The 27,312-nt window shown below is 36.7% G+C and overlaps 2 protein-coding genes across 2 annotated transcripts in view; both read right to left on the reverse strand.

Moving 5' to 3' along the window:
- Positions 1–27,312, reverse strand: part of LOC137283503 (netrin receptor UNC5C-like) — a 352,179-nt gene that overhangs the window by 208,625 nt on the left and 116,242 nt on the right. The gene's annotated exons all lie outside the window — the stretch shown is intronic.
- Positions 1–27,312, reverse strand: part of LOC137283447 (sperm-tail PG-rich repeat-containing protein 2-like) — an 87,548-nt gene that overhangs the window by 29,405 nt on the left and 30,831 nt on the right. The window contains exon 10 of the mRNA XM_067814945.1: positions 3,899–4,082. Within this exon, the coding sequence (XP_067671046.1) occupies positions 3,899–4,082 (184 nt within the window). The remainder of the gene's footprint in view (positions 1–3,898; positions 4,083–27,312) is intronic.

Here is a 27,312-nt window from a genome sequence, read left to right on the forward strand (position 1 = left end):
AGTGCTACACACCTCGTCCCCTTCTCCTGACCCAGACTCTTGGGGAGCCAGGTTAGAGCTGGTCTTCAGGAACACATGTTTGTCATGAGAGTTGACTAACAGGATTAAATGGTCATGCTCACCGACTTGGTCAACGCATGTCATCCTATCCCAGCTGTGTGTAGATGGATGCTCATGCTGTTGATTATTTACAGACCGCTGCCATATAGCTGAAATATTGCTGAGTGCAGCATAAAACTAAATTCACTCGCTCACTCACTCATGCTGTTGATCACTGGATTGTGTGGTCCTGGCTATTTTTTTTACAGACTGCTACCATATAGCTGGAATACTGCTGAGTGTGGTGTAAAACTAAACTCACTCACACACTCTCCTGACCCAAAGTGTTAATGTCCCCGTAAATCCTAAATTTTATACAATCATAATATGGAGCACAGACCCTGTCTGACAAGTCATGTTTCTACACCTCTGAGCACCATATTTCAAAGGTTTTACCTCATAAGTGCCTTCATACACTAAAGCTGGAAACTGTTCAAAGTAAATCACTCACTCACAGTAACTACAAAAGTTCTGCTACACAGTGTATTGTTTGAAGTCAGAGTTTGGGTCGAGAAGATGTGCTATGACAGACAAGCCAGACTAACCCGTAGGTGTTCAGGGATTAAAGTGCCAAGCAGGCTGACTCAGGGCTACTTGACCATATCCCTGCTGATTCCAGCCCTGCTTCAGCTAAACACACAGGGACTTCAAACACAAACCTGTGTAATGGCTTGGTTTATCAACAAATGGTGGTTGATGTGGGATCTGTAATTGGTACTGAGTGTTCCTCAAGTAGATAGCACTGGACAGAGCATCTAATGGCCGGTCAGACCACAGGGAGATATGCAAGATAATTGACAATGTAAATCAAGACCATATGAATATTTTATAAACCTAAATATACTTGAGACTGCCCTCTAACACTGGGGTAGGATTTGTGTCAAATTGGAGATGTTGTAGCTTGTAATTACAATCAAAGTTTACGTCAGTTTGTAAATAAATGTTTGGTTATTTGACAAGATTTATGAATATTACAGATGTGGGCAGGAATTATGGTAATTTCTTATAACTGTATTAGATAATTTAGAAGAATAGTTTGGTATCATTCAAACGATAATTGTGTCTACAATCTAAACTGGGGCTCAAAATAGTCCTCAGCAAGATGAAGGACGATTGCTGGTGTAACCGAGTATCTCAATGCCATGAATCAGTCAGTATCCAATCAACATCACTTCACAGAATTACAGTACACACAACTAATTCAAAGCTCATTTCGTTACCCTGGGGTAAGACAATAACCACATCCATAAGAAGTCAGATCTCCACAAGGCACACCGATATCTCAAAATCTAAACCCCATACCCTATCTCTGTTCAATCTTGATCAAATACATACCAGGAGAATATATTCAATAGAGTTTATTAAATATCAACCAAGAGTGTTTATCAGGCACCATATGGCCATTAATTGTCTTGTTAAAAGCTTGGATGCTCTCCAGTCTAACTGTTATGCAGTTTGCGCATGTTTATCAATGAAGAGTATATCTTGAAGTAATCGGCACTCAGGCGTTTAATGGAGCATCTCCATTGATGACCTTAATTAAGACAGCCAGTTTACAGCAGTAACCTTAATATCTTTTAAGATAACAGCCTTGATATGTCAGGACTAAAAGAATGTGTATCTGGGATTTGTTAGCACCAGAAACTGATGGTCTACTGATCTAATCTTGACATGTTTTTTTTTACAATTCTTGATAGAAATATACATAATGTCAGGTGACAGTGACATGCTGGGGAACAATAATGTTAATTGGAATCTTGTTTTCTATCAGCATCTTGTAGATTTGTTTCAGGGAAAAGGGGAACTATGCACAGCTGACACAATGAAACATGTCTTTGTCTAATTCTGTCACTGTTTTTATAACTAGGTATGCCCAGTGCAAAGAATATGATTTTTTCCGCTAATGGAATAACGGTGATGTATTTCTAGGTTAGATTATTCACACCTTAAAGTTCCTTTAGAATCAAATTCAGATTTCCATACAGTTATAAGTTGTGGACATTGTTCATTCCCAGTGATGATGTTCATGATCTCATGTATATGACTGAAGCAGTGACAACTGCCATTAGCCAGCATGGAAATGTCCGAGATGAGAATGAGTTTGGTCTAACGCTTTTAACAGTATTCCTGTTGCTATGGCCTCTAAACTGGATGTGGAAAGAAAGAGTGACGTGTTGTAAGTCTTACACCGCAAGGTATGGATGGGAAAATGAGGTACAAACATTCTTTCTGGCATTACCAAGAACTGCGTGGGGATAATCAGAAATCTGCATCACATGTATACAAATGTTCTCACGGTACTATTTTCTTGCCTACAAAAGAAATGTGTTAATTTGTGCAATTCATACAATATTTTTTACGCTTTTTTTTAATACAGAAGCTTGTAGGTATATGTATCATGGGAACCTATGAACAAAGAAACCTCAGAAAGATCTATTGAAAATAAGTTTATCAATGGTGTCCAAACAATTTTCCATGGCTACTGTGGCAGACCCTCCTGTGTAAATACTTCTAAAAATCTTTTATTCCTTTATCTAAGGTGAAATATTTAACCAGTAAACTGTTCTTTGTTCAGATACATCCAAATGAAGAAATCACTTACACTCCAGGCATGCTTTATCAACAGGCAATCATACAGCGGCCATTTTGAATTTGCTTCTTTAGAAAAACTGATGAAAGAATCAAACTTGTCTGATAATCAGTCTGTGAGTGGCCCTTGCCATTCCAAACAAACAGCTTCACTTTTTAGACAAAATTACAATTGATGCATTTTGTTTTGGTTACAAAGCTATCAGAAGGCAAATGTTTGATATGAATCTGTAGAATCCAAGGTGGAGAAGTTAGTGTCAATGGAAAGTGCTACTGGTGTGAATCAACTCTAAAGAAATTTAACAACAGAAGTGATATCTTGAATAGAGAAAGGCCACAATATAATTTTCTGTAAGGAAATGACAGATATGTTAAAGCTGTCGTATCTATGAAAACCATCACAGGAAGCGTGACTGGGAGAAGAGTGCGTATATATAGTTGTTGACTCACACTCAGTGAATGCCACACAAGGGTGTAGGTGGAACCGTTGTTCAACTTTCAGTGCACTACTGAGATCAACATGAAAGAATGTTAATAGTAAGCTTGGTTCTTGTTTAATTGCACTCAGCATTATTCCACCTATATGATGGGAAATTTGTCATGTACCAAGTGTGTTCAATGCCAATCCTGTGACAGACATCATGAGCAATGTTCTACGTAACAGGAACTTGATGACATGTTTCAACCAAGTCAATGATCACATTCTATTATCCACTGTCAGCATGAGTTGCTGTAGGCCAAGTCAAACTAAAATATTCCTGCATGAACAGTAAGTTCACACAATAAGGAATGAAGAGATGAATGCCACTGATGTCTTTCACTTTGATTCCAAACACGATGGCACATGATGTCTCCTTGTTGATGCATAATTTTGATAAAAGTAATTATTCTAACATAGCATTATATGTATTAGGTGTGTACATGTGTAGATTAAAACCTCAGCAATGCTTTGGCTGTATCACACAGAAATGGAATAACCCAGCCAACATTTGTCAACCCAGTGATTGATATTATGAACAGCCAAGGTATATCAACTTGCATGGATAAAGGTTATTTACATATAGACTGATCATTAAAGATGTTATTTCCCTGAAGCTAAGATGACATTGCAAATTAAGGGTGACTGAGGTGAGAGACAGAAAAAGAAAGAGAGAGAGAGAGAGAAAGAGAGAGAACAAATAGTTTGTTGACAGTGATTTTTATACTCTACCTGGCACCTCAGGATCAGCTTTGCCATATACAATGTCACGTGGTGGTGCAAATCGAGAGGCAGCGGACAGGAAAGAGCCATGCTTGCGTTTTGCTGCTTCAGACCGAGGCTGGGTCTTCTCATGCTTTAACTGTGAACGTTCGTAAGACTTGACCACATCATACGACCCAGGAGGTGGCATGTCCTGTAATCAAAAGCCAAACTTCAGTCAAATCATGCCAGAAGAAGATCAATTGATGTGGCTACACTTCAGGATTGGAATAAGGAAACATCAAAGTTAAAAAACATCCGAATGATAAAAAACTATAATGAAGAATGATCAATCTTGCTTTTCTGACTTGGAAAATCACTTGGAAATGTGATTATTTGAAGAAAAATATGTTAAAAATAGATACTTGAGAACAGTTTCCTTCAAATGTACAAAAGTAGGGTTTCACAAGAAAACTGCATAATCACAGTGATGAGCAGTTCTTGCTGGAGCAGATGTTAATGAATCCAAGTGATGATAAAGATTTCATGGGCTTACAAACATAGTTGGCTAAATATACTTCCTTCCATAAGCTATGATATTTTCTGGTTATTTGAAACAAATTATCTGCATCTGTGAAATATCTTTGTACTCATGACCCGGAAGATGGGTGTAACAGGACACTGATAGGCATCTGTTTGAACAGAGGAACCTGCTCCTGTTTGTTAAGTGACCATATTAACACACCATCCTGTTATCCTTCAGCAAATGGAACACAAATATTGCAAGGTGAAATGAATTGCAAATAATACCTCTAAAAATCTGATTACTGGTTCCACAAAGTAAATTTATCAATAACCAAAACTAGTTTTTTCGATCTTGCCTACAATCAGCACAGGTTTATGACTGTAGACAAATAAGCCTACAACAAACCTCTTCCAACGATCAATAAATCATCTTAACACTTTCTTTGATATCAAGATGTGTCCTACAAGGAAATGGTGATTTTATTGATGGCCTGTTCCAACCACTGATCAAGTTCTCTCAGGTAAACCTACAGTGACCCTTCATCTGCCATGTCTAGCCATCTCTAATTAAATCTACTTTATTGGATACAAGACTTACAACATTATATGTTTGTACTAGCCTTGGAGTATTCCTACCTGTACCACATCTCTACCTTTGCCATTTAGCTTTATCCAGAAGCAGTGTGCAACCTTTGTAATTATATATGCTTCACATCGAGTATGTTCTTAGCAATTAGACACAATAGTTCCCATGGACTTTATACTGTGCATCTCCTATGTTTAGGTTTATTAAAAAAACTTTTACTGGCAATATCTTTTGATTTTGACCTTTAGCCTTCTAGCATGTGCTGATAGTAAGTCAAGATATAACGTTAATAATAATATAAATGTAGATACAATCACGTTAAATGTTGATGCTGATGAATTACAAGCAAACAATTACAATGATCATTGTTTGAAAACAATAGCCGACTTGAGAACATTCTGACTCAAGGGAGGTAACCCTGCAGCTAGCTGGCTGAGAGGTAAAGAAGTTCAACTTTACAGCAAGCTGCCAGTGTCAAAATGTGCTGACAGTCCCCAAAATTCCTGTGTTACATAAAAATGTCATATCTGACTAGTCATTCATGTGTCATCTTTAATCAAGCTAACAAGAACGTTCTACATGGGAGAAAGACATCTACAAATGTCCCCAATGCTTGTGTGCTTATGCTGTACATTGTCAAGGTACATTGGTGACTGCAAACCTCAAAATTGGGATGAAGTTTAGCTAGGAATGTCTCTTGGCACATGTTGGACATTCGTACCAGTTCAAACGTAATTATCCCTAAGCATTGTCTGGATTCAGTGGATGAAATCCTCATAAAGACAGGGACATAATAACATCAGGGAACATCCAGCTACCCAACAGAAGGACGATCATGCATCAAGGTACATTCCTCAAGATGTATGCTTGTTGTACAGTTTCTTTCCACCATTGTTCAGACTACAAACCCGAAGGCAAACCAGTTGTGACATTCAGGAATTCAAAACTGGGTTTTCATGATGAAAAACTGGAATTCTTTCCATGATGTCAGTCCCTACTACATTTGCTCTATCAAAACTATTTATGATTCAGGTCACAGTCATTGAGTTTTTTTTTTTTCAGTGTTTAATGTTTAAAGGGAAAATGACTAAGATTTAACACTGCGGTGTTAGGTATCAGTAACATCATGGCAGCCTGCAGGTTGGACCAAACAAACTAATGGGTGATATAATGAACAACTACCTTCAGGTACAGCAGGGACAGGTCACCAAGCCTGACAAGACAACCTGATTACCTATCTTTGACAAGTGAAAGAGTACTGAGAGCCTTTCTAAACCAGTCCCAATCATGGAAACACTGTCTTTAGAATTGCACTTGTATATTTTCTTGCATTTTAACATGAATATACATACTTGAAAACACACTATGATTGAGAATAAGAATAGCTGTACAGCTGCCTCAGACACATAATCATAAAGAACATTGACGTACCATGAGCTGATAACAGGGCTGGTACACAAACTCGGGATGAAGAGGGCAGACGAAGCATGCTCCAACTACATTAATTCCTTGTCATGAAATCTACCATTATGAGATGATATACCACCCTCACAGAGTCCTGCAGCCATATTTTACATGTAATTTACTGCATCAGAGGGCCCAACATCGGGTCCCCCTGTTTACATGACAGCAACTGTAAGTAGGTATGATTTACAGGGCAGCAATGTCATGGCCCGTCTATTATCACACATCTAACCACACAGTCTGTGGCGCAAATTCAATGGAAATGTAAAGATTTGGATTTGAAAACCATCTGTACATGTATATGGACAATTAACACTCTAGGTTAAGACTGTTTTGTTTCACTGTCAATTGTAACTCTGGCCACAGATTTCGGTGGTGGATTAGATTTGTTCAGTATCAAATTCTCCTCCTATTATTTTGCCTAATTTGACAGACCTGAATAGGATATTGTGGCCAAAGTAATGAAACTGTGCCCTGATGGGCTTCATTATAACTAAGAACTGAAATATGTTTTCAGAGGGAGAAAACATGACTCCCACTGGGTGCTGATAGCCAAGAAGATTGGATATCCAGTTGTAATTCCTTGCCTAGGAATTTTTATTTTCAAATGAGCATAAATCAAAGACCTATCAAAACATGCATGAGTGTTTAAGAAGACTGATTAAACAAAACAGGAATGCAACCCCTCAAAAGATGCATGATACTGTAAAACTATATCCATTGAAGAATTCTGAATTTGCAAAGAATAAGGTTTTCGTGTTTCAGTTTAACTTTCAGTTTCTTTCAGTTTAATTTAAAGCAAGTTTAAAGCCTAAGCAGTCTAGCCTTATTTTCTGATAAGAATTAAACATTAATTAAAGATGATAAATGAACAAGTAGACATTAGACACCATTGCAGATGGAAATACCAAAATGTACTTCCTGACCATTCTGATGGAACCAATGTCCATGAAACATTGAACACAAAGAAAGTGTCTCATGGTGGAATGGGCGATGAACATGACTGAGGGGTGGGAGTCGATGATGCGGAGGATGAAGGAAGGAAGGATTAACCCCTCCTACCACAGGAAGTCATCAATATGATAATCCTGTTCCTCTGACATCAGAGGCTTTTACTTTTACAGATTGTAACAGCTTTCTTTGTTAGGGAGATGAGTATTAAATTTGTAGCCATGAATAATTTAGATTTAGATTTCAGCCAGATGTTTGCTAAAACATTTCAAAGAAAGGGTCGGCTTAGTTCTTTCCGACAACTTCTTTCTACACAGAAAAGGTGCTAATTAACATTTGTATCTTGTCAGCTGAAATCTACTGATGCTTCACATGTTTGGGGATGGGACTAGTGGTGGTAGTGGGGGTCAGTAGGGGTCACAGTGAAGGACAAAATTATGATCTCAACAATTTAAGATTCTTAAAGATAATGTCTTGTGGCTGGTAGAGGAAGGACATTTCTGTGCAAATCTAAAATTATTATTCAGTTTCTCCCTATTAACATGCAATTTGACAATTAACCACAAAATTATAAATCTGAGTTTATTATCTGCTATGAACATTTAACTTGGAAATGGAACATCTAAATCGACATTAACAGCAAAAGTTTTAGCTGTGGTTAAATTTATAACATAATTTTAGCATTATCATGACAACCCTTCATTTCACAATTTACATGTGAATTGAAAACAGTACCATCCAGAAGCTGAGGTTGTATCCAAAACACTGACATTGATTATCACTATGACATCAATTATCTCCAAGCTCAAGTCCATTGTTACAGGAAGTACAATCTTATCAAGAAAATGATGAGCTGACCAATTACAATAGAATGGAATTTATGAAACAATGAAACTTAACATAAACATTGATTAATTTAATGCTAATTGCAAATAAATTTATCCTTCATTTGGATAGAACAGATTTAATGACAAGTGCAGGGGATTAAGCTCATCTCCATTGAGCACCAATTCCTGACCTTTGTAAAAGAGATGGGGACAATTGTGCTTGTGACCTCTGCCAATGTGGACGATCTTCTTGACAATTTATTGTCCTCCAGTGCCATTAAATGCCTGACAAAAAGAGCTGATATCAAACAATTTTCTACTCAATCAACTTTCATGCTTCTTTGTCACAAATCTAGATCATGTTGGAAACCATGAAATAAAAAAAATATTGTACCAATTATTAAATCAATTAAGAAAGCATAACCTCAAAGACACTATTAAATAATTGTTAATTTTCATTGTCTAGAGTTTACCAGATCAAAGACAACTGTTATAAAACACAAAATATTCCTTTCTTGGTGATGTTAAACAAAAAAAATTGTTTTGAGCATCTTTTTGTGAGAAATTACATCATAAAATGGGACTGTTACCGGTATATTGTATAGAGTAATACATAATGTTTATGCAAGATTTTGTGGGTGTCAAGAGGTTTTTGAGGGCATGTTAGCTCTTGTGAACACCTGGTGTCATTACTGATTTTAAGTTGTCCGTTTACATAATTTTCACCACTGTTTTACTATTTATGCATTATGGAATCAGTTTGATCAGATAACCATGATTGGTAATTTTCTGGCATTAATGTTTAAAGCATCTAGCAGTACAACCTGATAAATGTTAAACTCTAATATAGACAACTCCTTATTTATGTGAAGGCAAACTAACATCGAAGAAACTTATGTTTGGATGACAAAAATGTAATGTATCAAGTCTTTGAATGTTCAGATCAACAATCCTTTGTCCTTTGTAATTAAAACAGAACAACACCATGCTAATATAAAACAATGCCTGAAGTGTTTGAGAGAATGAAAGTGACTTGTAACAGATTAAACACACTGTGCTGAACAATGGTTTCTCAAATACTAATTGACTTACACTTGGTAATATTTCCCACATGACAAACAGACTTGGTAACTCCATTCATTCAGACTCCAGACATTCATTCCCAACACTGTAACTAGCTATTATGACAGCACAACCACCACCCCCTCCCTGGGCTGTTTTCACAAACAATTTACACAATCAGCAAAAGTCACAGGATGGAAATATCAAGAGGCATGTGTCTTTCTGCAAAATAGTTGCTCAACACCTTACTGCCTACAACCATTGTCCAAAGTCTATACTTAAGTAAAAGTGCTCCTCAAAGAAGTTAAGTAAAAACTACTGCAACAGAATTCAGATGCAGTACATGTAACACATAATATGTGAATAATCCCTCATCAAAATTCAAGTGCATCAACAGTCAAGCATCCTAACAATCAAGCATCTCAGTAATAAACCAGCTCAAGCAATAAGGATAATCTTCTTCATAAAAAAAAAAATCAAGAATTAAGCAACATAAGACACCATCACTGAATTGTTCATTTATCAATCCATAGATTTAATTTTCTACAGCACACACCCTCACAGGATACCATAAATGCACACTATGGGTTTCATACGCCAATGATCATGGCCTCAGGGAGTGGACCTAATGTCCATAAATCTAGTCAAGACAACATTTTTCCTATTATATACCGGTTTATTGTTCATGGTGTTATCCAATCACTTCTAGCATGATGTATAGCAGATACACGGGTTTATGCTCACAGAAATTTATGCCTGAGGCAAATATTGGTCTTGGAATGCAGATTGCTGAGAATATTTACATCTGATATGACAACAGCCTTCAGGAAAATAGTTGATACTTAAAGTATCACATGATATCTGGGTATATTGATACTGTTTCCACTAATCACTTTTCTCTATAACAATCTGCTGTGTTAAAGACCACTAGCTACTGACTTAGACAATATGATGGAACTAGTTTTGGTATTAACCATACCTACAATCGCTGTGAAATTAGATAACAAATTCAAGCTGGCCATATGAAGATACTATGGGAGAGATTTCATTTGTATCCCGATACAGAACTCTTTACATAAGGTGATATTCTTTCTGCCTGGATCTGAACCATAATTCTGATTCATTAGACTATAACTTTCAGAGACTGAAGTGCATTTTATAGGCAATACACAATGCCTAGGTGGTACTGTGAATGTTATGTCATTTATAACCAACCTGGAAATACTAGATAACGTGTGACCAGATGTATTCAATATTGAATAAGTGAACTGTACCAATGACTCATATTGGGATACAAGACTTTATCACTGATTCATTACAGAAATACACCACCTAGCCATATGAGACATTTACATATGCAAGGCTTACAAGCATACCACTGAAATGTCAACATGACAACATTAAATTCCATGTGTCTTATTCCTTAACAAGTCATGTTAATGTTTCATTGAATGAGTTTTATTGATGATTTGTTGCTTTCAGTACGTCTGTGGCTTCCAAACAAGAAAATAAATGTGAAGTCGAGGAGGCAGTTGTTTCCAGCCATTATGGTGGCGATTGTGTGGAAGACAAAGACATAAAAACAAGATTTCATGGCTTGTTTTTCTTACTGAGTTTAAACCCTAGGCAACCTTAGGAGCATAGGTGTTCTATGAAAAAGGATACAATGAGACCTGCCTTTTTAAAGCATGTTTTCTTATGGACAAGGTGGTGTAGAATGTGATAAGGACAAAAATCTCATTAAACCATCTGACCAACTTCTGTCAGCTGAGCACCTATCTTGATGAAATCTGTAACCCTATAAGGTGATATTAGGTACACTGTTTCCTTGAACACTCTCCTAACCCAAGAGTTTAAAGCTTTCCTCTTCTCTTATCCTCCCATAACCTTTCAACAATAGCCTATTCTCTTAGTGGACAGTTGTTCAAATTCACAACTTCCTTGCCCTGATGGTGGATCTTTTGGACAGAGGCTTATGATATCCCTGATGGGCTCAGATGAAAGATGAGGTGTGTATTTCACTCAGTTTGAAGCAGCCCATGTTAAGGGGGTGCTTCAGATAAGTGTATATAGCAATCAATAATGCAGTCAGGGTTCAAAGACCAGGGATTTGTGAGAGAGGTGATCCTGCTTCTTGACAGCAAGACCACTTCCCTATCTCATCCCAGTCTCTGGAAACAGGAAGCCTTCCACTTCTGTGCCATGTTTAATGGAGATACATGGCTGGAATACGTGAACTGGTCAACAAGATCTTCAGATAGAATTCAAATTGTTTCCCATGGTACCTAGCAGGATTTATTTGTCAAGAGTTCAGTTTCCAGGCTGGAGTGCCAGACACTAACGCCTGATTGTTTATCACCATTTTAAATGAAGACGATCTCCTTGATTTCCTGAGTGACGACTGGCATAATGGCAACACCAGAAGGACATTACCTAATATTGTATTAAGGTCATTGGGTGTGTCAGACCTAAGGAGACTTGGTGGCAAATAGAAACATCATGTAAAGTTGGGACCAGCAAATTGATCTGGTTCCTTTTCAAATGGATGATTTATTCTAGTCTACTTATAACAGTTTAATGGACAAATTAAAGATCAAAGAAGAAATTGGATATGAAACATTGTTTCACACTCTCCATTGATCACATCAGTTTCAACAAATACAAACATACAAATATACATATATTCGCTTCAATACATTGACATATGTCAGATTCACTCACAAATTGAAACAATTTGTATATTTCTGAAACGTCCTACTATTCGACGTTAATACTTACTTCAATCACTTGAATATAAAGAACATTTACCCCAAATATGATTCTGGCCATTTATTTGCAAAATCTGAACAAGGTGACAATACTGGCTTGATGTTTCAATGACAAAAATTGACATATTTATTACATGTATGGAAACGGAAGGTAAAAACATATTTTGTTAGTTTCTTCTGCAGGAAAACAACTTTTCTTTCAAACTTGCAAATGAAACTGCAGAGATGACAGATATACACACATACACCACAAGTGGTGACAAGACGAGTGGGAAGCCAGCAAAAAGCATGTTTTCCTTCACAATGCCACCCGAGACCAAACTGCAGACACTGAGTACAAAACACCCATCACAGACATCCTACATAGAAACGACCACACAACACACCCATAAACTGTCATATCTACTGCCAAAATTAATAAAAGAAATCATAATTAATAGCAATGGCCTGGCATGAACTCAAACGACAAGAGGAAAAAAATGGTGGGTAAGGATAAAGCATCTTGTTGCAGTTACTGCTTCTGCTTATCACACGATTGTTGCAGATCGTTGAGTGATATGAGCACAAAACACAGGAATAATGTCAGAAAAACGTCTACGTGTGGCAGATGTGGCTATCAGATTTGACACTAATCTGTATTTATGGACACACAAGATAACATAGCAGTAGAAATGGTATACAAGGAACTCTCTTTGCAAGGCTGATTTGTGTCAATCAAACCAGGATAAAGTGATATTTGCAACAAAATGTTGTTATGATAAAGCATCAAAAGATATCAGTAGCTTTATAGAAAAGAAAAATGGGACTTAATCACAAGGAAAAATCCATAAAATTCTCTCTTTGTGTTATCTTGAAATGTTCATCAAAGTGTACAACATAGATTTTGGTGTGATCTTTCGGTCTTGTAACACAAAAAAATAATCCCTCATTTGTTTCAATGTATCAGCTGATTCTTTGTAAAATATATCGGCTAGGAGTTCCGATAAATTACCAGAAAACATGTCTGCATCAAGTAAAAAAGCTATTTTGATCAGACTGGAGTCACACAGTAATATTTTTGACCAAAGACGTAACCTCAAATCTTGACAAACTACTCCATCTTTAGTGTCACTTGTTACTGTCTTTGTTCCTATCAACTTCAAATTTGGTGTAAATTACAAAACAATTTGACAAGAGGAATAACTAAAAATGAATGAGGGAATTAACCCCAAGAAAAAAAACAAACAAAAAACCATGATGATTATAACTCATTACAGCATTTGCACCTCCAAATGGCTATAAAACCTAGCTTCCATCTAACCTTTAAAGAATACTTCTAAACAATTAAATTAGACAAAGCAAATTTGGTACACTATCAAAATGGGAAAGTCCTTGCATCCTATGCCCAAAGGCCTTAAATTACTGACTGGATCCTTTGCCATCTTTGATTGGACCATCAATCTTTGTCAAGCGGATGGAGTTACTCCCCCTTGTTGGTTTAATCATGTTCCCTGGGGTTCGAGGGGCCAGGCCAATGGGGGGTTGAAAGGGGACAGCCACAGGGGCTGGGGACGGACAGATAAAGATGAGCATGGCTGACCTGTCGGGGGACATCTCTTGAGGATTAAAAACTGGAATGACCAAGAGGATTGTGTGAGTTGACCCCTCAGTCTGGACAGATTGCTCTAGTTAATACTGAAGTGATAACGCCTCACTGACTTGCTAGTCTAATGCTGATGAATGAACGTTAGAAGATCTTAAATTGGAGAAGCTGACATGATGTGGTTGATAGTCAACCTGACACAAGTTCTTGACACCCCATAGCATGGTCAGGCAAGCTGTGTCAATTTAAGAAATGAATGTTGAGCTATTTTTTTCCTCTTAAGCAGATTGAATTTCATCTAATTATTTAACTCTTTCTATACAAATTACTCTTTTTTTCAAGTTTGGTAATTTTAAGTCACAAATTTCAACAGATCCATTTTCTTTGACATGCTCATACGTCACTTTGTGATGATACAAACTGAACAATGTGAATAATATTCAGATTGTTTTGTTACCTTTTAATTGACCTTGTTTACTCATGCATTCCTCAGCCAGATGACTCAAATTTATTCAATACCCAAATGATACAACATTCCCCATACAAATTTTATTCTGCCCATTTCTCAGTGATGAGTTATGTCCAGTGAGTGCATCATGAACACATTATTGTCAATAAACAGTTAACACTCACCAGGAGATGGCATTGTTTCAAACAAATAATGGTTTTTAATTAAGTTAAAAAAATAAACCCAAATTTCAATTGTTTACTTGTTTCTGTGTGAATGTGAAATATCCAGTTTCCAAATTAGTCAATAACTAAAAGGTATCACCTCACTGATATGTATGCAAAGTTGATCAAAGAAATAGCTGAATTATTTTTTTAATTCTTTACAAAACAAATTTCATCATCAGCTGATTTCAGCTAAAATGAAAGCCACAAAAATGCCAAATTTCAAATATATGTAAATTGTAAAATTCATCAATTTGCAACAAAGTTAACAACTTTGCATACTCATGAAGCCATAGTTTTTGGCGCTATTTTTTTCAGAAATGAACATGACCATTGGATGAACACAATTACACACAATCCTTGTGTGTGCTTGAAAAGATCTATGAAGAAACATGGAACTGATGCTATGTTGTGGAAGAATGGACCAGCAGATGAAGGGAAGAAATGATTACGATGCTAGTCATGATTTTGACTACTTGGGGCATGAGAAGATCAGTCAGAGACTAATGTTTCTTTGAATGTACACTGAATTGGTATAGCTCCATACCAGTTCATTTCTTTCTTATGCACTAAATATGTAGTTCGTATATGAAATACAAACTTTTCTTTCCTTGAGTATTGGAAAAGGTTAAGATTGTCATTGAGGCTGTGTCCGTCGATGTTTTCCATGTGCCACACACTATGTTCTAACATGAAGGACTTCAAGAACAATATTCATGGAAGTCATTTCCATGGAGAATCGGCAACAATATCACATTAAAAAAAAATAATTTCCAATAAAATCTCTTGAAGTATGAGTTATCAGTTGTATTTTGTGACTTTTCAAGTCCACACTAATTTCTGTTTCAATCTGGAAAGAATTACCACTTCAGCTCTAAAGTCTGACATTTCTGAAACTATTCGCAGAACATAGATACAACCTTGACCCACCATGCAGATCCCATTATTGGACAAATCTTTTCATTGTTTTCACTTTTGCCAAGAGTTATAAACCTTTTGCTTGCATAATCCCAGATGACATTTCATAAGTGTATTTCAAAGGAACAGAGACCATCATGCATGAACCCACAAACATGGAACTAAGTCGAAGACATCTGGTTCTGCTATTCCAATAATTGGAAGGTATTCTGTAACAAAAGAAACTCCATGAAACAATCTTGAATTATTGCCTTTGAATGCCATTCTCATGAAGTCTGAAAGATTAAGAAAGGAATTACTCAACTACAACCCTTTTGTGAAGAAAGGAACATCCCATAGAGACAATCTTGCTTGCCATTAAGGACGGCCGAAATAAACATTGGGATAAAGCAAGATATGTTGTGTGGCCTCTACAGAAAATGGGTCTGTCAATTTTCTTATTATGTACATATTTCTGTGTGAGATGTCTTGTCTTTTCCCCACATGAGAGTTGATGCACTATGAGATTGTACACGGAGCTATTTACTGGTGCAGACGTGGCACAAGCTGACTAACCTGGTGTCATGCAGATTATGTCCACACCAGTATCTCCATCAATCACAGAGGAATTACATTTATGTCCTCTCCACGTTCATACAGATATTTCTATGTAAATGCCACCAGGTCAAAACAATACATGCCGAATACAATATTCAGTTGGATATGACTTAATCAAACACTGGAATACAGTCACAAAAAATCCAACAATAATTGAGTTAATTAATGATTTTATACATAATGCATACATTACAGGTACAAACACAATCATTGTTCACGGCCATCTAAGAACTTGTATTATCAGTTCAAACCAACACTCAACATCCAGTTCAACCTCCTAAATTAAGTACCATAAAAACAATTGTTTTGTTGGAAACCTCCCTAGGGACAGAATCTGTGACCCTAAAGAACCTTAGCCAGGCCTAGCTATCTTGGCCAATCTCTATAGCATTATTGAGGATCAAGCAATGGCCATATTTCACAGCAAACTAGAAGCATGAGACAAATACTACAGTGGGGCCGACCAGATGGCCCTTATTTTAGTGTTTAAGGGACAGGAGAAGGTCCTGACACTAAACAGTCTACTTTAGGTAGATAGCATCGTGTGGAACACCTTCCAGGGCTGGCAGTTGGTTAATATCCCCATACTGGACACTGTTGTGAATGAGGATCACTCTTGCTTCAGTGTTCACATTTTTCTCTCCTAATTAGTCAGAAATGGACACTAGACTGGTCATCAATTTTCATTTGAATCTCATTCACTAAATTTCACCTTGAAATTTATGTGGGCTTTTATTTGACTGTGTTGGCCTATGGCTAAAGCCATTGTGTTTCAAATATGACTTTTATGATATTTTGATGAATCGTTGAAGCATTAAGAGAGATAATGGGACATAAACAGTGTCCTTATTATAGAAATATGCATATTTAAATCTAAGTTCGTGTCCATTATTTCCAATAAATCTGACAAAAATTGCCTGATTTTGCAGCAGCAGATAAAAACGGTAAAATTATTTGACTTTTCTGCCTGTATAGTAGCATTGCATAGTTCCAACTCATATTAAAAGAATTCCATTATAGAATGAAAATTAGTTTTGACAGTGTTTCACTTAATTATCAATGAATTGTCAACATCATCGAAATCAAATGCATCTGTTACTCAAATCAGTGCACATTAACTGCAAATATGCACTGCCTCAACCATGAAAATCTGAACAAGGGGCAAATAACTCTCTCGAACTACAACCAAACCACTAAGAAGTATCTCTAAGACTGTTGGACTACTGTACAAGTTATAATGCTCAGAGAGACCATCAGATAGCTGTCTGATATTTGAAATTAGAGTTTAATTATTTTCTTAATACTCCCTGTGCATTCTGACATTTCTCAGAAAGCAGATAGATGCAATGTGCAGAGGGACAGCCAAAGGGATGGTTTATTCCTTGCAAACCAGGACAGCCAACCTGGGAATCAGCAACATTATGCCATTGTTTTTTCAAACCAAACCTATGGAATCTTGTTGCATCCAAGAATCTGATAACTGTTCCTGGTATTCCTCCATAATGTCGATGAGGTGTAAACATCTATTTGCAAACCCATTTCCAGACAAAGTCATCTCTGCCATGTGGAAATATTTTCTGCCTTGAGATAATAATTAGTCATCAGGAGAAGGTAATCAGGTGCTGTATATGCGCTATGACTGCATACCCTGGCTCGTCACATTGTTTCACGGTCACAACTTATTTTCAGTGAAGTGAATGTATTTCTGGTATCGCATGAAAATCTTCCACTTTGTATGGTACACTTACTGCAATATGAATGAAGTAAATAACTTTAATCAAATCAAATCGAGCCACTGATTCAATGCTCTTACAAGTTCACCTGAGAGAGGTATATTTAGATGATATAACAGAGGTATTTGAAGGAATTATGGGATTTAACACTGTTCTCAAGAATACTGAATTACATTGTGAAATGCACACAAGATTACAAGATAATGTGTGTGTGTGCACACCACACATACGTGCATGTATGTGTGCATGTGGGTGTATGCATATGCAGGCAAACACACATGTGAGTGAGTGAGTGAGTGAGTGAGTGAGTGAGTGAGTGAGTGAGTGAGTGAGTGAGTGAGTGAGTGAGTGAGTGAGTGAGTGAGTGAGTGAGTGAGTGAATGACTGAGTGAGTTACTAACGCTTGCTCAACAAAACAATGTGACACAGTTCACATGGATCCCTTGTTTATCCCTTTAATCTCCAAAGGTAGGCAGGGTACCAGCAAGTACCCACATTCCTTTCACATCTTTTGGGGTTTGAATTCAGAGCTATATGTTACTCTGTCAGCAGGAATGGTGAAAATACACATTCTTGTACTGATTTCCAATGTCAATAGCATCAAGTTGAGCCATTAACCAGGAACTGCAATCAAGTACATGTTCCATTAGGTTGGTAAAATGTCCAGGGAAATGTCCTCATGAAGTTTCCCAGACGGGCAGGTTCAAGCAGTTACAGGGCAATATGTTTCCCACAGACTGTGGTAGAGTCACCCATATGGATCATATATGGGATACATTTCCTCAGTCAGTCACACTTCTTCAGTCACGCCCACAGCCAAATGTAGGCACCCATATTTACAAGCAGCGTGGAGTGTCTAGTACATCTTTCCCTACCCTAAACCAGGCTACAATTAGAGCATCCAGACAGCGGAACATCATGAGTTTGATCCCTGGTTGTGTCATACTAAAACACCTTAAAATTCAGTACATGTTGGTCCCTGCCAGGTACTCGGCATTAATGGGTACAAGAAGGACTGGTTGGTTTGGAGTCAGTATACTGTGTCTCAGTTGGGTTATCTTACTGCAGCATGGTATCTCAGTGAGCTACCACTATAAAACCAGCTTAATCTGGACTAGTACAAGCAGTCACACATACACACTCATGCACACTGTCATTTTAGCCCTCACCTCACCCTGTCCAACAAAGCTTTCTTAGCACTCAGGTGATCAGAACTCCCATACTTATACAAAGGTTAGAGACGGTGGTAGCATTAACTTGGATTGTTGAGGAATGGGAGCCTAGTTCCTCAAAGTGACCCCAGCATTACAATGATCATAAGCCTGTCGTTAAGTATGTGAGCTACGATCATCTTAACATCAAGATGACTTTGTGAACTGGGACCAAGGATCCTTAATTCTTGCGATCCATTTTGCTGGAAGTTAGTCTGGTGCCAAGTCATACATCTATTCCAAGTCCATGGTGACGACAGATTAACAGTGGTAATTAAATACTTTCATTTGAGCTAGCTTTCTCTGAGTTGTACAAGGCCTATCTACTTTCCTTCTATAGTTTTATTATCTTTTCACATCAGTATCGTTCTACAGTAGATATATCATGGAAGTAACATTGGGAAATGAAACCAGTTAGATAACCACTACAACATTATTGCCATAATAACACCAGAATACACACTGTAATACTATGACAGTCACTGGCAGTTATAATCCACATAATTACCTGAAAAACACTTTGAACTGTCACTTTAACATCTCAGTATTTTGGCCCAAACCCTTATTGCCCTTACTGTCACCAGTAGTAGGAACCTCGCCTTCAAACCAGAGAATTAGCTGATTCCATTTACAGCTTAACAACATACAAAAGAAAATCAATGACACAGAGAAATGGAACACAGCCATATATCCCAACACGAAATAAGATTGGTTATAAATGGTGCATTTCATGATATAAACTTAGATAAAGTTGTAATTAAATGATGGTCACAAGAAAATGGCGGGTGCAATAGACATCGTCTATGTCACAGTTGATTGATATTGATTTGAGATCACCACTGCAATCGACAACAGAATTGGACTATCTTGGAGAATCTGGAAGACATTGGTTTCTTCAAGGAAACTTTGCTACTGAAGAAAGTCAACCTTCAGCCTGCCATAAAAACAGTTCTTGATAGAAAACACAAATTGTTCATCTTAAATCTTTAAAAAGGCATAAAATAGACAGTAATTTTAAGCTTGTGGACATGTGTATGAGATCATAAACTCAGTTCTCTCACTTCTGTGACTGCAGTAAACACAGATTATCTGGCATAGTCTCCCATAATACAAACGCACTCAACTTGTAATCTCTAGAGCCTGAAAAGAAAAATGTGAATTGTCCAGACTTGAATAAAATCAGAACGATTAGTTTCCTTTGAAAAGAACTAGAACATCTGGTAGAACTAATCTTTTCAAGAATAGATATGACTTTATTCCCCTCACCACACAAATACGTACAAAGGCCACGACCAAGCAAATTGCTTGTTATTGACAAAATCAGTCAGGGTAATACAACTTACTGATCCAATCAAAATTCATGACTATGAGACTAGTAAGCCATTGCTTTGCTTCGAGGCTATTTCTCTCCAACCAGAAAATGTAATTACACCTTCAATACTATCACAAGCCGAGTGCATGATCACATTGCTATTTGGTGGCAACTGGACCTTGTTAAGTTTGATCCAAGTGCTCTTGACCAAAAGTAATTTTATTTTGTGAAGGTGTTTAGCCTTATTGCAGCACTGTTTTATTGATGGATCATATCACTAAGTATCGTGACCTGTGATTTCTAACTGCAGGAAACTGATTGACCAGCTTATGAACTGCAGCTTGTCTGTCTTAAAAATGTATTTAATTTTACAAATCTACAATGCTGTTCAACTTCAGAACAGCCTTCATCCATGTGCATCCATTTCTTTAAGAGTATAAACATGATCTTCTTGAAAAGCATCTTTTGATTCCATTGTCTCAGATCAGAACATCATTATGTCTTCAGTGCCAGGCTGAAGCAGTTTGGTCAGAGATCTTTAAGTGTTGTGATGCCCAAAAGGTGAAAGAGACAATCATCAGAAGGTTCTATACCTGAATTCGTTAAGGTCTATACTTATGAGTTCTAATATCTTTCTTTCTAATGCATCTTTGTGTTCATGTTTCTCATCAGTCCACACTCATCATCTGTCCAATCTTTGTATGTATATATCGGTACACTGTAGTATGTTATCAGTCCCCACTCATCATCTGTCCAATCTTTGTATGTATATATTGGCACACTGTAGTATGTTATCAGTCCCCACTCATCATCTGTCCAATCTTTGTATGTATATATCGGTACACTGTAGTATGTTATCAGTCCCCACTCATCATCTGTCCAATCTTTGTATGTATATATTGGTACACTGTAGTATGTTATCAGTCCCCACTCATCATCTGTCCAATCTTTGTATGTATATATTGGTACACTGTAGTATGTTATCAGTCCCCACTCATCATCTGTCCAATCTTTGTATGTATATATTGGCACACTGTAGTATGTTATCAGTCCCCACTCATCATCTGTCCAATCTTTGTATGTATATATTGGCACACTGTAGTATGTTATCAGTCCCCACTCATCATCTGTCCAATCTTTGTATGTATATATTGGCACACTGTAGTATGTTATCAGTCCCCACTCATCATCTGTCCAATCTTTGTATGTATATATTGGTACACTGTAGTATGTTATCAGTCCCCACTCATCATCTGTCCAATCTTTGTATGTATATATTGGCACACTGTAGTATGTTATCAGTCCCCACTCATCATCTGTCCAATCTTTGTATGTATGTATTGGTACACTGTAGTATGTTATCAGTCCCCACTCATCATCTGTCCAATCTTTGTATGTATATATTGGTACACTGTAGTATGTTATCAGTCCCCACTCATCATCTGTCCAATCTTTGTATGTATATATTGGTACACTGTAGTATGTTATCAGTCCCCACTCATCATCTGTCCAATCTTTGTATGTATATATTGGTACACTGTAGTATGTTATCAGTCCCCACTCATCATCTGTCCAATCTTTGTATGTATATATTGGTACACTGTAGTATGTTATCAGTCCCCACTCATCATCTGTCCAATCTTTGTATGTATATATTGGTACACTGTTGAGCATGCTGATGGATTATAGTATTTAACAGATATCCATATGTTATTGACAAGGAAATATTGTTTTGGCAAAATAAAATGAAATGGAATGATAGTAACCAACATGTACATGAAAGTACATGAAAATAAATGCAAATGGTTTATATTTTTCAACCAATATGTTTAGGAAGAATTACAAAAATAAAATACACCAAAACAGCACAGAGGAGAAGTTAAACATATTATCCTGATAATGTAAACCATGAAATAACATGGCTCAAGGTGCACTGGGGTCATGGAGTGTATAGATCTATTTGTACTGGCACAACAGATACATTTGGCATCGGTAGGTAAATGTTGGACATCTGGAAATCATTATTTGAATAGTCCCATTCTCCTGAGTACAAAATGTTATAGCCCTAAAGACTATTTCCTAGTTCTTTTGAACATGAATAAAATAAAACATACCTCCTTTGTGAGAAATTCAAAAGAACAAAATACCATTTATTTTACCAGATCATTTCAAGATTGCATCATGAAAGACAACATGAAAGCTGTGTAAGATGTTTTAACTCAAGAAGACATTCTTATACTGCACCATTATATGAGAGAGTCCTCAACCACAAACAATCATGCAGAACCAGACCCGCCCCTCACCTTTCAGCACTGTTTACAACTTGATCATACATACTTACCTGGTTCATCACATAAAGTTTGCTGTAAATAATTCATTCTCCAAAATACCAAACCGCTGTTTTGCAATCTTTGAAAGAGTGATATTACATTCCACAGAGACATTGTTCAGAGAAAGAAGACTGATGGGGAGACTGAGACTGCTTGAGAGCTTGTTATTGAAGTCAACCTGGAATTAGTTGTGCGGCAAGTAGAACTGTCCTTTGATCTAGGACTTATTGAAAATGAGCAGCAAAACTCAGCTTCTTGACACTAAAACAGCTCATTATTTACATTTTGTTCTCTGGAGATAATATTGGCAAAATACCAAAACTCCCTGAGTTTGACCAAGAGACTGTTAGCTTCAATTATTTGATAAGAAGACTTTTAACAGTACGGACAGACTGAAATGTATATTATTGAATTAAATTCACTTGATAAAAAATATGCAATTGTACTTTGAGAGAATTTTCTTAATCAAATTCAGATCAAAGAGATGTGTTTTTCTCTAGTTTTTGTTGACTGACAGGAAGCAACATGTTTTAATACAACTGCTTTCCTGAAACTCCTTGCTTGTATCTCAAGCCTTTTGACAAAAGACACTAAAGACATTTTCAAAATTCTGAATGGACTAAAATATCAAAGATTTGGAAGGAATGTTTTTTAATTATTTTCAGTTTTGAGACAACTGAATTTTTATTTTTAAATATCAAAATAGTTTCAAGTTAAAGGCAAATTCATCAAACCAATCTTCAAAGCAGAAGTTTGTCTTTACGGCTAGAAAGTGATTTTTATGATGCAAAAGGTCATCTAAACAGACCATCATCTTCTTGACACTGAAGCCATGCATATATTGATGTCCAATGTTGCCATGGTTACAATAGGTCCTTGCACCTCTGATTTAATGACATTGCATGTGGAAGTATCTTGTAATAAACTGATTTGTTTTGGGTTTTCTGAAAACATATCTGTGATAAAAAGTGAGATCTCTGTATATCAAAGGATCTTGCTTCCTATCTTATCTCACATCACTCAGAAGAAAACATAAAAATGTTTCAAGAGAAACTTTAATGTTGATCTGTATCTCAAGAATCTCAAGAATGTACACAAAATGATTGAACAAAAATATTGACAAGGAAAGTTAAAATGTTTTTGACAAAAGAAAATCAGTTACGATGACAGAATGGATGTTGTAATCTTTCCTTAGGACAACCATTGCCAGTTCTGCACTCAGGTTTATCCCCTGTGTTTTATACAGGTCAAATCACCTGTGTTCTATGCAGGCCAAATCACCTGTGGTCTATGCAGGTCAAATAACCTGTGTGTCTATACATGTTAACTCACCTGTGTTCAATACAAATTCCCTGTGTTCTACACAGGTCAAATCAGCTATGTTATATACAGGTTAAAGTACCTGGTGGAGACTGTATGGATTGGGTATCAAACAACAACAAGTTCATAGATGATGTCAGACTAGGTTAAACTGTTTCAATAAAGTGTGTGTGTGTGTGTGTGTGGTTTAATGAGACCAACAATGTTCCAGCCATGGCAGAGAAGTCTGCAAATAAAGTCTTCACCCAGTGATTGACATCATGAGCATTGATCCACACAAGCATATGATGAGATTCAACCAACAAAAGCTGGGACATTTCATCCTGTTAGTCTGCCACAAGTACAGCTTACTGGAGACAGTTCTAACCGATGCTTAAAAAATGTTTGCACAGATCGTCATTTAAGGTGGAGATATTATTTCTGGAGACAAAGTTTATGGTTGAATAACATCTACATAAACCCTTGCAATCCTTACCCTCTATGATACTTATAACAATTAAAGCCTGAATCATTCCACATGAAAAACAAATGTGTAATCAGTTTATATTGAAGTATTAAGTTGAACCAGAACAAAAGGTAAAATGGCTGATGTTATATTAGACTGGAAGTAAGATGTTCAACATATGAACAAACTGAAAACTTCTACTTTTGATTTCCATTTAATTGTAACTATTGAAATTTTATCATCTAACCATAAATCTATCTGTCTTTGAAATTACAGTCATAAATTCTTGAATGCCTACATTACAAATGCAAATGAATGCATTCTCAGATAGTCCAGACTGCAAAGTCTTAACTCTAGCTTGGCAACAGCGTTCAGTAATCTCTCTGTCTACAGAGGAACAGGCTAAACAAGTAACAGCATTAATATTCAAGTCATGATGCTTGTACTGTTATTATGGTGATACCTTTTGTTAATAGCAGGTGTAAAAAGCCTCATAATAGGAACTTGATTTCCAAATTGAACAGCAAGAATTCAATCCCATTTCCGATTGATAAACATCATAAATGCAATATTTATGATGAAATAAGTGATAATATTCCGTGTGGAGTGGGATTAATTGATGTATGACTTGCGTTGTTCCATGTTTAATGGAAGAAAACTTCATAAACTGATGCTTGAAGAAAACAGATCATTTCAATAACAGCCCTTCCAACATAGCCAAGTAAACCTTACACTGTTATTACCTCTAGAAATTGATACTTTGTCCATATTAGCCCTGATGGTATTGATAATTACATGATAAAAATATTTCATGGTGTTTTAAGTGGATTTCAAACAAAAAAAAATGATGTTTTGTTTCTAGGATGTTTAAAGTATCAATAGCTTGCATGTACTGACAAAAACAATACATATCATGATACCATAATGTTGTGTATTCACAATAAACTTCCAAGAGCTGAACAAACTGACGGGTGCACAGATGTGAGCAAACATTGACTCATCTCATGATTATACAAAACCTCCCTCCTTTTGCCTATTCTTATTTCTTAACTTGAACACTCTAACTCCTCAATTCACGATGCTTTCTTTTTCAGCTTACGTAGGTCAAAAGGTCTAGATTTCCCGTAATTGACCAGTCCTATTTTCTGTGTCAGTACTTGATGTAAAAAGAAATGAAAACATCGTTGTTAAACAAGGACCCTGTGCTGAAACTGGTCTCACAAGGGTAGCGGCTTCGCACATACGTTCTTCATCTTGTACAAACAGATGACCAAGTCAGTTGAAAAGAAGAAAGTGGAAGGAGTTTGTGTTACTGCCCAGATGTATGACTTCCCCTCAAATGCTGAATCCTGTTCAATCATTGAAGGATTGATATTTTCACTTACGGCAAAAGCGACAAATGAACACAAGGTATTTTGTCAAGACAGGTGAAAATTAACACCTGCCCAATATTACCTATTTTTTTACCAAAAAAACACATAAGCAAACTGATTTCTTTTTGAAGGATTGTAATTGATTGTCAGGTTTCAACTGACGAGAAAACAACTATGTTATCCAGAGGTTGCTAATGAAAGGAATTTGGGGTTTCATTTCAAAGAAAAGATGCAAAAAAGAGACAAAGTTGCAGCGGTTTGAGAAGACGTAACAAGTCTTTAGACCAGGGGCCAATTTCCTATGAAGTGAAAACCAACAACTCTGGAACTTTGCACGCTCTTGTAGATAAATGTGTGACTTTGAAATCAAGGAGAAACGATTTCAGCCGCTGTCACATGAAACCTATGCTACTGATGAAAGCCACACTTTGATGTGCAGCTACATGCCCCAGAGCAGCCTGTGCAACTGTTACAATGTTGGGCTGCAGTCATCCATCTTGTCGTAGATTGCAAATCAGATTACCTGTCATATGACAAGCGGTAAGTAAACCACGTCAATCTACACCCAACACAGTTAAACAACAGCCACACAACAGCACACTCCAACTCCATGTTGGACTTCAAACATCTCCTCTGTCATGTAAAATTACCACAAATGTTTGATCAGGATTAAAAAAATTCTCATCCTCAAATCAAAGTGTAATATTAGTTCCTGTTGCAATATGCACCTTGTTTGATTGGCGGCAAGAGGTTATTGTTGAAAGTGACCATCCCATTTGCTGGTGTAAACTGTGTAGATAGCAAACCATTTAGATAATTGGCTATCATCATTATCCTTTTTCAATCATGTATGAGATCAGATGAACAAAGACTCCCTCCTAATTGGAAAACCATTATACAAACATTTGGTGATTTTCTACATTGATCTGCCATTGTGCCTTGGGCAATGATAGGAGATAAAACCCCATGTCTCTCCTGTAATGGTAGTCTTACACCAGAACACTTGCTGTTATATGCATATGCCTCAAAATAAACATCAGAAACTATGCAAATACAGGCATCAGCTTCCCACATTACAAACCCTAGATTTAGTAGTCATGGCAGTTTCATGATAATTGTCATATAAATAAAAGAAATAAATTGTCCATTCCTTCGTTTGTTTGTTCGTTCGTTCCGTCAAATGCAACATTCTCTGAAGGTGCGGGTTTGAATCCCAAATGGGACTCAACCAAAAAAGTACTAGAATTTGTACTTTACTAAGAAAGTGAAATCCCAAATTTGACATGTGTTGCATTTGACTTCTTAAAATGGCATTGTCTTTTCATTCATTCATTCATTCATTCATTCATTCATTCATTTCAGTCCATTAATTCATTCATCTCAGTCCTTCATCCACATCCTATTATCTTGTACACTTGCTTAACATTTCCTTTTTCATCCAGTGGTTTACTTGCTCTTTCTTATCCTAAGAAAGTGAATTCTTATTCTAATATGTTTTCATATTTTGCTCTTACATTAAAAACATCCAGTTATAAACAAACAGAACCTTGACAGTTTTTGAAGTACTTATCCATTTACAACTTACATCACCCCACATCCAATAATTACCACATTTACGCAACCATATTACAGCCATAACATCATTCTACATGGGACATGTGCAGCAGTCTAGAGAGCATTCATTGATTACAAACTTCATCTGTGTAAGTGTTGATGGATGAGCTTGTCTCACATAATGACTGCTCCTAAAGGGCTCACGTTTGCCAGG

Source organism: Haliotis asinina, chromosome 5 (assembly GCF_037392515.1).
Source record: "Haliotis asinina isolate JCU_RB_2024 chromosome 5, JCU_Hal_asi_v2, whole genome shotgun sequence".
Classification (NCBI taxonomy): domain Eukaryota; kingdom Metazoa; phylum Mollusca; class Gastropoda; order Lepetellida; family Haliotidae; genus Haliotis; species Haliotis asinina.